The 12132-nt window shown below is 32.9% G+C and overlaps 1 protein-coding gene across 3 annotated transcripts in view; it reads right to left on the bottom strand.

Annotated features, from left to right (window-relative positions):
- The window catches only part of LOC108560313 (band 3 anion transport protein), a 37240-nt gene extending 25453 nt beyond the window's left edge, over nucleotides 1-11787 (bottom strand). For 2 of the 3 annotated variants that reach the window (XM_017917799.1, XM_017917801.1), the window contains exon 1: nucleotides 503-800. In XM_017917799.1, the coding sequence (XP_017773288.1) occupies nucleotides 503-604 (102 nt within the window). In that variant the 5' untranslated portion in view covers nucleotides 605-800. Of the gene's footprint in view, nucleotides 1-502; nucleotides 801-6177; nucleotides 6663-11554 lie in introns of those variants that run through there. The other variant, XM_017917800.1, reaches the window with a different exon arrangement.
- Between the last annotated feature and the right edge of the window lie 345 nt (nucleotides 11788-12132).

The raw sequence follows: 12132 nt of genomic DNA, 5'->3' as shown, positions 1-12132 counted from the left end.
GGAAGAACAACATATATCCCGAGCACATCACTCTGCATACATGAATAAATTGCATTCTGGCATCTTCTTTCCAATCCGTTTACTTACTCGGTTCGTCCTTTTGTACACTTCTTTTTACATTTCGCCACACGCAAGCAAACTACGTCACGTTATTCGTACTTCGTTTCCTTTCGTTCTTTCTTATCCATTGTTGTGGAAAATAGCGGATAGTTTGGAGAAGCGCAACGAGAGGGAAAAAACCGGTCAACGACATTTTCAATTATTCAAATTACCTCATCATTCAGTCGCAAAAAAAGGATGAAAAGTGTAAAGGAGATTGTAGAAAATAATATCATCTTCAAACGCAACTGCTTTAGCCAATTTAAAAAGATTTTTTATCATTGTACAATTTGTGAAAAAGTATATTAAATACATTCCAAGTATTTCCAAAGAATAGTTTGTTTATATGGAAAAGGTAATTGGAAAAGACGTTATTAATATGGGAAGAGTAAATAAATCAAACCTTCATGTAATGCATCCATTTCAACAGTCGTCCTCGAGCTTTGTGCAGAAAGGACCTGTGGACGAGCGACGACTTTTTCTCGGTGGGCATAACCAACGACATTTGTGTGAAGCGAAGAGAGAAAGAGAGAGAGAGTGAGATATGAAGAGCGAGAGCAAAACGAAAAAAAGTAACGGAATCCTTTAATCCTTCCTTACAATATAAATATATATCTGTATTTCTGCAACATCGATAATTCTGTATGATTTTGTATGTATGAATGCAAGTTTTTAGTAAAAATATTCAAATTCTATATATTATTTATCTGTTTTTTTTTTAATTATTTTTAGAAAAATAACATCTATTTCAGGTAGACATGAGCAGGTACAAACGTTCGATTTCGCACGGATGCTTTTCACATGATTTCAATTCTAGATGATCGTCGCACTTCGTCTTTCTTGCGACATTCGTGTTTCAATATTTTCTCTCCTTTTCTCCTCTCTCAATTCGTTAATTGAAGCTTCTATTTCTTGTTCGGGAAATAGTATTCTTCGTCTTTTTCTCTTTTTTCGGCGGGGTGAGGTTTTCCGCGCGCTTTGGTGTCAGTTGACTTTTTTGCGCTTCATCTTGGATCTGAGGAGATTCGGTGTTTTCTGCAGTCGAAATTTGCGGAGAGTCGCGTGCTAGACGACGACGACAGCTTCTCACTGCTGTTACGAAATCGGCACTCGCGGGAAAAGAGAGGACGATGATGATGAATTACGAAGGCAGCGCGACGGACGCACGTAAAGAGGAATACATGAATTTCTATCCTTGTTTTTCGTTTCGAGACTGTTATGCACCACCACCGATAAGGGGAGGGGAACGTACGCGCACTCGTCCACCTCTGAGGACACTTTAATACTTGATTTACGCACAGGATCACAGGATCTTCATGAATCGGGGTTTTGTTGATAGTAACTAGTAGTAATAGTAGTAGTAGTAGTAGTAATCAGTTTGAAAAGGTTTGATCTGGTGATGAGGAGGAGAAGGAGGATGAGTGTCTCGAGAGGGAACAGGAGATAGAGTGAGCGAATTGTGTACAGAGAGTGTGGAGTATTTGCAGGTAAGGTATGAGCGTCGTGTATGTTGTGTGCGTCTTGTGCGGGGGATGCTGCGAAATCTGTCGAGCACTGACCTAGTGCGGCGTTTCGGCGCTGCTGCTCCCAGACGTCGTCCTCCTGGTCGATATTTCCTCTGCGCATGCAGCGCTACACCCGCCCCATAGTCAAGGTCATTGCCAGAACCACTTCCTGCTTTCCCCCATCATCCTGCGGATCCCGCCGGTCCTGCTTTTATCTGGGTCAATTTTCGGCATATCTCTCCATCCTCTCAGCTGAGACGCACAAACATCCCCCCGAAAACCTCCACCGAAGAGAGGTCACACACGTGCGTGATTCCACACCCACTAACAGGTGCTGCAGACTCTTCCTGCATTATTTACAAACCATGTCTTTCTCTTTCTCACACTCATAATTTTTACAGAACGCCTAAAAATAGAAACGTTGCCTCTTCGTATTGACTCACGTAGTCTGAATCCCATTTCCATTTTATCGGTAGGATTCGTCGGGGATTTCCTCTTATTTTCTTGGTCAATGATGGTTTGCTAACGAGGAATCTCCTTCGAAGCAAAGTCTGTGCTAACAAATCCTTCGAGGCTTTGCGCAGTTGTCAAAGTCATTGAACGAAAATCCGTAGGTTCTATATTACAACCTCGAACTCATACAGCTTTAGGAAGAATCTACTTATTTCGTACATCATCCAGAATCAATGAAACATTTACAAAAGAGAAAAGGGAAACTTATTCCTTTTTCGGAAAAAGACTATAAAATTTATATTTATCCAAATAGATTTATATCATATTATAGTTCTATTTACATAACAAATCAATTTTGAGCCTATTACGAAATCGTTACGGAAATTGCCTTAAGCTTCTAAACACGAAGGCAGGCAACAAGATGATGGAATAAACAAAGGGATTTGAATAATCGCACGATTATTTTGGCATTTGTAAGAAGTAAAGTTACCACGCACACGAGGAGAACGAACAGGACAATAGCCTTGTAGCAGCTTCGATCTCAAAATAATAATGATACGAATGTTACGTTCCATAATTAATTAGCCTCAATTAATCCCGAACATGTTTTATGCAGAAACGAATCCGTACGAGCACAAATAAAGTAAAGGACAGTTGATAATGAGAACAACCTTCGCATCGAGATTGACTTATTAATATCTATATAAATAATCTATTTCACTTACTCTTCCTGTTACAAAACTGCTTTAAGCGCAAATCATATTGAAGAAAAGAAAAATGAAGGAAATTCCAACTCATTGACTCGTTCACTCAGCGAATTTATAATTTTTTGTATTATGGAAGCTACTTATTAAATGCAGAGAATAATGAATCACGCGAGGAAGATTTAATGGGACAACAACAACTGTTGTGACTGAATTACGAACATGCAACAACAAAATCCCAATAAAAAAATGTCACTTTCAATTGAATTATTTTCTAATTTATTTATTTTTCTCTCTCTCTAAATCAGCATTTTATCGATCTATGGGTCGCGATTATTTGCAAAAGGGTCGTGAATTGACAACTGTCACAACTGCTATGCAACAAATATGTTGGATTGTAAAAATGACAGATGTCAAAGCGAGGAGCAGGTGAAATACTCACACAGTTGAGAAACTCTGCTCTAGACGATCAAAAGGATTGGAAACAATGTTATGCTTTGCAGAAGAAGAAAAAAAAACAAATAAATTGGTGACCCAAATCGGTAAAAATAGCACCTTGGATCCTTGAAAATCATAAGAAAAATCTCATCGTTTTCCTCCATCAATACAGATCAGATCAAAATAAAAATGAATCATTGATTTCGTTTAATGATTTAAAGTAAGAAAATGTACGTTGCAAATCATCGATCCGCCGACGTGTGCACGAAATAATTAAATTGTGGAAAAAAAAAACAAATATTTGTACAATTATAATTTTACGTATTTTCTTCTTAATTATTTGTTGCCGTAATTAGTGAATATTAAAGTTGCGGACGTCTACTTGATTAATTGCTTTTTCGACAAATATACACAAACACTCGTTTTCAGCAAAAACGCCGAACGTATTTTTAGAACCTTATTAATATTATACGATCAAACGAAAACCAGATGGAAACGTTTAGAGACAGAGCAAAAAAAATGTGCTACGACAATTTGATACGCAATAAACCGCTTTGAAGCGCTTCCTTTTTGTTGACTAATTGTTACAGCAAATATTAATCAGAAGATTTTATGAACTTCTTGAGTTAACAAGCTTTTCAGTATCAATTTTCAATATGGAAAGAAAAACCTCTTAAGGAATAACATAAATATATTTCGAACTAAATAATTTTTTGATAATAAGTAGAAAAATAAATATGATCTATTGATTCTCTCTCATACAGTAGATCAAATAAGTGATTCTCTGAAATCCTTTGTCCGTGAAATCATGTAAAACTTTCTCGAGAATCATCAAATAAAGCTGAACCTTTCCTTATTATATTATTCTCAACCCTCGTTCGTACTTTTTTCTTTTGAATTTCTTCTCCCCTTGAAACTTTTCTCCGCTCCGCTCGACTCACAGAGTTTGGAAGAGACATAATGGGAATTCTTTACACCCCAATTACGCTCATGTCTTTTCATCACCTTCAACCACCTTTTTTCTCTCCTCTCCTCTCAACCACCACCACATTCTTTATATAAGTTAGAAAAGGATGTGCGCATTGCGATGATAAAAGTATCAAAGTGAAACAGATGTACAAACAAACCGTATTATTGCTGGCATTTCGACAGGCCATAAATTATCACCATCGCAACGTATGTGGGTCAATCCTAAAAATATTAGGACGAAATTGTTTTCATTTGTTTTTTTTTCATCTTTCCTCTTGTATCCGTTTTGCTTATAATTCTTACCTTGATTTGAAAAATTTACAAAAAAATAAATAATCGAAAATCATACAATTTGAAACTCATTATTTTTATATATTAGTCATAAATTTAAGATTGTAACGATTTTATCCAAAATTATAGAAGTTTTTTATATTTGAAAAGTTGATTGATTCAAATTTCAAATTCACATTTTTGATACTGATTCCTTTTGTATTAATGATTCATAAATTAGAGATTATAGAATTCTCATTGATTTACATATCCTCTTTTCAAACAATAACGTTTTTTTTATATTAAAATCTTACACGTTCTTTCCATTTGATTACAATTGAAAGTGATTAATTTTCAATAAATTAGTCTTAACTTTTTGTTTGTCATAAAATAAATCTAACAAATTCACATATATTCATTATGAAAACAAATTGCATTTAATTATGATTAATTTTTCTATACATTATTTATAACCTTGAGATTATTAGATTACTATAATTTGTGTTCTCAAAGAGTTTTTCTCTGAAACTAAAAGTAGTATTTCTTAATGGGAATTCCCACAAACATAATTTTTAGTCGAAACTAAATACAAACTTATATAATAAAATCAAAATTGATGAAGTAAATACTTTTGCTATTTGAGTACTAAGAAATGCATAGAACTAAGATACAAAATGAGAGAAAGATTAAGTGAACTTATCGATTATAATACCATTTGTGTAAGAAGAAAGCTGTGATGGATATCTTTGATTTTTGGGTTACTGGAGGCTAGAAAGTTTGGTTCTATTGAATCGGATCGTCGATTCATTTGAATATGAATGAGAAAACGTGAAGGATTGTTGTTTCGCGAAGGCCTAGATCAACGTCGATGATGTCATCATTATTTGACAAACAACTTTCGAGTTCAAAAATCTGCACGGAATTTGAAAACAGCGCATTGTAATCAAATTTCACTGTTGTTAATTTATCAAAGTTATCACATTTCTTTCAAAAAATTCATTAATTCTAAACATGATGTTAGATGTATAAAGAATCATTTGCACAGGCCACGAATTATGATGGTCTGTCTTTATTTTAAATTGATCATTATAAATTAACGGTGAATTGATGCGGGCTTTTTAATTAGTTTTTTTTTTTCGTTTGTCCTTCTGTTTGTTGATGAAAGGAAGAGGCACGTAGTTCCAGCAATTGAACTGAGTGTTCTGGTTTCGGATTCAATTAGTTTCAGCTGATCTCCGCCCTATGTGAGAGCCGATCGTCTTATTGATTTGTGTACGTAGTTAATCATTCGTTAAAAGGCAAGCCACTTGCGATTATTACGATGCACAAGACACGAAACAACAATAATAATAATAAAGCAATTGAGATTCGAGGCCGATCGATGAATAATAACCAAATCTGTGTGTGTATTCATCTTTCAATAACGACTTACTTCTTACAAAATATTATGAAAGATAGTAAATTGTCTTTCTCAATTATAATGAAGAAACTATAGGATTTTGTGATTTTAAACTAAAGAAATTAATCTTAATTCTATTCAAATCTTGTGGTCTCAAAGTAATTCTAAATTTAGTGATTATTGTTTCATAAATGAATGATCTTTGGTTTTATTGTACTTTTTCTTTTTACAAATTTGAAGAAAATATTCTTAATTCACTTAAAACTTTTGTCTTTACTTTTGAACGTAGAATTGTAGAAAACATTTGATTTTAATATAATTATGTAACAAAAATACTTACATTTTTTCCAGTGCGTCGACCAAAACCCAAGAAAGAGAGCTTCCTCAGGTTGGTCCTCTCCGCGTTCTCCATCTTCGCGTATCCTTGTCACTCGCAGCAGTAGTAGAGGAAAATCCGAACGAATGAAGAAATAAAGAGAGAAAAAAAAGAAACGATACCGGAAAAACGAAAATCACTGCACAGTTTAAGATTCGAATGTCCTCTTCAATGAGCAAACAAAATCAAAAGTGTCTGAACACTGGTGAACGTATGTTTTTATGTCTTCAGTACAGATCGAGGTGGATGTGTTGTTTTTTCCTGGGGGATCTCCCAAGGCGGGTGATGGCGAACAGTAACCTCGCCAACATGGGGTACCCTCGGTCCGACGTCTCGATTGCCGTCCGCGCGACCTCAGGGTACGAGGATGCCGTAGTAGAACTCTTCTTTGATCCCCGCTCGAAGCTCACCAACTCGAGAACAACAACAACAACCACTGTTATTTAGATCTGGAAAAAAGACAAGAAAACAACTGTAAAACTAACTATAGATGACATTACATAAAAATATGATATATCAGAGAAGGCGCGTTTCTGTTTCTGCATACATCAATTACAGCTCAACACCTTCTGGTGTTGTGTTGTATCGATTTTCGATCGAATCCGAACCTGTCGCGAATCGCAACGTCCGTTCGTTTCTCTCTTGTTTAAACAAACGAACGAACGAACGCCGCAATTGATTCGACCAAAGTGCAAAATGCTTACTTCATTCGCAATTGCATTTCAATTGTTCACAATCAATCAACTAGTTTTACGCACATACAAATAAAAAAGAGAATTCGCAAATTAATTCCTCTTAATAATTAAAATATTAGTTAAGACAACATGATGTAATTAATAGCATTGCATGGGAAGCATTGCAATCTAATACAGTCTTTTAAGTTTTTAACGAGTTTCGAACAAACACATCTTTTTTAATGGATTATTAATTAGAAAAAGCAAACAATGATGTTGATGTACGTTGTAATTATACTTTTAACAAAGTTCTAAAACTTCATTCGTTTATTTCGTTTACAATTCTGCAAATTTATAAAGTGCATTCCTATAACAAAAAAAAATGGGTTTATACTGTAAAATTCAACAATACTGAAAATTTCAAACATTCCAATATAATGTAAGAATAAATTAAAAGAATAAAGTATCAATATAAATGCATTATACAGACTATGACTATATAGTAAAAGTTGGTAATAGCGTCATAAAAGTGACGTTTAGGACGTTTTATGTTTAACTGATGTTGTAACCAAGGTTACATACATAGAAATTATTCGTAATTGGCGTCATTTCGACGTTACAACCGCTAAAACAGATGTCACTGTAATCGAGTAATTTATTATTTTTTTTGTTTCCGTTCAAATCATTAAATAAAAACTAAAGTACGAAAGTGTGCATGCAATCAGCGCTGAAGAAATAACGTGCACACGAACGCTTATGTAAGAGTAAATGCTGAGTGGAGTAATTCGTTTGTTATCAGTGCCGAAAGGAAAACAAAATCTACGAAAAGAGCGGCGGTAAGCAGTTAAACAGTCGGTTCATTTTATGCCGCATCGTGTGAATTTTAAAAGCATTAAACGAGGCGGCGACGAAGAACGTGCCAAAAAAAAAACTCGCACACGCATTTTCACGTAACGAAAGACTCTTTTATTTTGTTTTATGAATCGACGTCTCAAAATATGCAACGAACATTTTACGATAAGAAAAATTAAAATTTTTGCAGATCGTTATTTTAAAATCGAAATTATTTCAAACATTTATGTGAAAATTATTATGTAATAAGAAAATAGCTGAAAAACAACCAAACAAAGTTAATTGAAATTTGTAGTAATTGTATACGATTACATTAAGAAATGTTTGTAATTATGTGATAAAAATACCTGTTTGTGGTTTTTCTTTATGTTCATTATTTTTATATTTAGATATGATAATTTGAAAACTTGAATTCAATAAACGTATAAAAAGATATTGGAGTATTTTTAAACGCGGATATTTCTATAAACACTTACTAAGTAAATTCGATTGGATTACTTAAGAAAATTTCAATTACAAATTTACCTGGCGGAAATACAAAAACATTTTCAATTTACGTTTATAAATTTATAATTTAAACTCAGATTGCAAATGAAAGAAACTTAATTAAAACAAAAAAATCGTTACCTTTAACACACACAATTTTCACTTTTTTTTTGTTCTGTCTTCAAAACCGTTGCAACTGACCCAGAATATGTTGCTGTTTCTTAATTTTTTATTTTTGTGCTGTCTTTCGGACACGTTGATTTGAGAAACTGGATAATATACCGAGCAGACACAAAAGCCAAACAACAGTCGTCAATCAACAAAAAAAAACCAGTTTCCTTTTCGTTTTTCATCATACTTCACATTTGTTTGGTCAACCAATCAACTCCAACTAATTAGTACACATATTATACTCCAATGATATACATTTTTTTTACAAATACAAATAGAAAACATATTTCAAAAAGTGTAACAATATTTACTAAAACAATCTATATAATCAGTTAATTGGTTATTATCGATTTGAAAAAAAAAATAAATTTCTGACATTTTCATGAGCAACTACTTAATTTTATTTCCATTTTAGAATAATAGAGTATTTCAAGAAATGATTTGTATAAAATTGAAGAAAATTGGAGAATACGAAATTTCTTAAAATTGACATTGAAAACGACGATTTTTCACTAAAAATATCGATTTGAAAAAATGAAATTTCTGACATTTTCATGAGCAACTACTTAATTTTCTTTCCATTTTATAATAATGGAGTATTTCAAGAAATGTTTTGTATAAAATTGAAGAAAATTGGAGAATACGGAATTTCTTAAAATTGACATTGAAAACGACGATTTTTCACTAAAAATATCGATTTGAACAAAGTTACATTTTTTAAATTTTCATGAGCAAATACTTAATTTTCTTTCCATTTTATAATAATAGAGTATTTCAAGAAATGTTTGGTATAAAATTGAATAAAATTGGAGAATACGGAATTTCTTAAAATTGACATTGAAAACGACGATTTTTCACTAAAAATATCGATTTGAAAAAAATGAAATTTCTGACATTTTTATGAGCAACTACTTAATTTTCTTTCCATTTTATAATAATAGAGTATTTCAAGAAATGTTTGTTATAAAATTGAAGAAAATTGGAGAATACGGAATTTCTTAAAAATTACATTGAAAAAGTCATTTTTCACAGAAAAATATCTATTTGAAAAAAAAATGAAATTTCTGACATTTTCATGAGCAAATACTTAATTTTCTATTCATTTTAAAAAATAGAGTAATTCAAGAAATGTTTGTTAGAAAATTAGAGAATACGGAACTTCTGAATAATAAGTTTGAAAAAGTCGCAATAAAAGATTTTTATTGCGGGCATAAAGATAAAAGATTTCGCACGCAAAATAGTTTCTTTTTTCTTCTCTCATTATTTGCATTACGAATGAAAAACGAAAACACAATGTTTTTCCTTCGATTCGGAAAAATGAAACAGGCGAAGAAAAAAAACGGCACGGCAGATGTATCCATAAAACTGGATAAAAATAGAGCGCAACTCGGGAGGTTTAACGATCAAAAGTCCAACAATGCTACTATATTAAAGCAAAGTGTTAAGTTTTCGTTCAAACAGAAGACGTGAATTGGTTACTCCACTTAGCATCGAGCCTTTTACTTCTTCATGTTTGTTCGGAGTTACGAATGTTTACGGATTTCTTTAGTGACGATGCGAATCCGTAAAACTAATGCAGTTTGAGGATCGGTTTTGTGCTTGGTACGAAGACTGCTGTAATTAATCAAATGATGGTTTAATTTTATGAGATTTTTTATTTGTTAAATTAGAGAAGAAATGGCATGTTTTGTGTGCGCTTATTCTTCGGAGCACGCGACTGAAATTCTGCACGCGAATTCTAACCGAATTACCGAACTGTCCACCAATATATTAACATTCCAGATTATTTATGCAAATAGGCCGTTCGTAAGTTCGAATTTATTATAATCACTTTTCTTAAGCAAATACTTAATTTTCTTTTCATTTTATAATAATAGAGTATTTCAAGAAATGTATGGTATGAAATTGAAGAAAATTGGAGAATATGGAATTTCTCAAAATTGACATTGAAAAAGTCGATTTTCACAGAAAAATGTCGATTTAAAAAAAATGAAATTTCTGAAATTTTTTAAGCAAATACTTAATTGTCTTTTCATTTTATAATAATAGAGTATCTTAAGAAATGTATGGTATAAAATTGAAGAAAATTGACGAATACGGAATTTCTCAAAATTGGCATTGAAAAGTCGATTTTATATTTCTTTTATAAAAAAATAAAAAGTGTTGATCATCGAATAAAATTAAAATTATAATTAAAAGCTTAGATAATCATTACATAACGGAAGCAAACAAAAAAAACAAACTAATAATATAGATAAAATCAAATTACCATTGACGAAGAATGTTTACGTTTAGACAACGTAAAACGAAACCTTTGCCGGAACTTAACATTCTACTTCTTATTTTTTTAATTTTTTTAAATAACGCGATAAGAGCGGTTTTATTTTGCTTCTGGTTTTGTAAACATCGAAGGAACAACTTTGGTGATACGAGAAACTTCCTGTTTGTTGCTTTCTCTCACTCTCACACGTTTTGTAACATGATAATAATACTTAATACAATCATATATGACTCTAAACTTCTGTTTATCGCAATGAAAAATGCTTGAAAATCAAACAATTATTTGTACTTAACTAAAAGCGGACACAAATATGATTTATGTGATATACACCAGAGTTTCTCAACCTGTTGTTTATAGTTGTACCAACTGCTAACGGTTTCGCAGCTACCATTTTGCAACCAATGACAGCTGTCATTTCGTAACCAATGTGTCATAAAATGACAGCTGTCACTGAGTTAACACTACTTATAGGTTGAGAACCCCGCTAACATAGTTAATATAGTGAAATTAGTAAAACAATTGAAAGTCACTTACATTTTAATAGTTAATTTGTTATGTATTTGATATAGAAAACATAGATAAATTAAGGTGAAGATTGTGTTGGCTTTGAGGTGAAATTCGTGTACCGATAATCCTGTTATTATAATACAGTCGTGTTTGAGAATTGGTAACGAGAATGAGAGACTTTTGTGGCTTCGTCGACGTCGATATATTGAAAAATTAAATTTGTATTTATTTGCATTTGTTGGAAACAAAACGGAATTCTCTCACGTGGCGCAAGGATGAAATCGATATTCCAATAAATCCAACAATTACGGCACGCAATGTGCGGCAGCAGTTGTATCATCACTTTGATGTATGGATGTATGAAACTTACTGGATTTGTTAATTGCTCAGTGTGACACAGGACAACGAGAGTGTTGATCTTCTTTTGATTGCTAGGCCGTAGATTCGACAAATCCATGCATGCTATATACTACATGTAAGAGAACTGTGGTGTGTGGGCATTCGCGAGGATCACCAAAGGAGGCGCGACAATATCATGATCATCATCGTTATGAGGGAAACAACACGTGAATCGTACAATTGTTGCGCGTCAACTGCCTGCCAACTCTGTTCGAGCGAGGATAGAAAGGAAGGAATGAGTATAGAGTGTGTGTGTGTGTACTTGTTTTTAGTAACATCAGCTGCCACATGCATTACATTACACGTACTCTCACACGTTCTCCGCACACTAGACCAGACCGCGAAAACAAAGTATACAAAAAAAAATCATATAGTCATCATCATTCATAAATGATAACTTATAGCAGCGTTTTCCAAACTGTGAGGCGCGAATATTAGTAGCAGTGAGCAATTTTCCTAATATCTGCTAAAGTATAGATACATTCCTGTGCTCTTATCCATATTGCTGTAATACGCGTTCAAAGTTGAAAAATTGAAATTAGAACGTTC

Source organism: Nicrophorus vespilloides, unplaced genomic scaffold (genome assembly GCF_001412225.1).
Source record: "Nicrophorus vespilloides isolate i.1.1-1 unplaced genomic scaffold, Nicve_v1.0, whole genome shotgun sequence".
Lineage (NCBI taxonomy): Eukaryota > Metazoa > Arthropoda > Insecta > Coleoptera > Silphidae > Nicrophorus > Nicrophorus vespilloides.
This window is presented reverse-complemented; position numbering and strand designations above follow the sequence as displayed.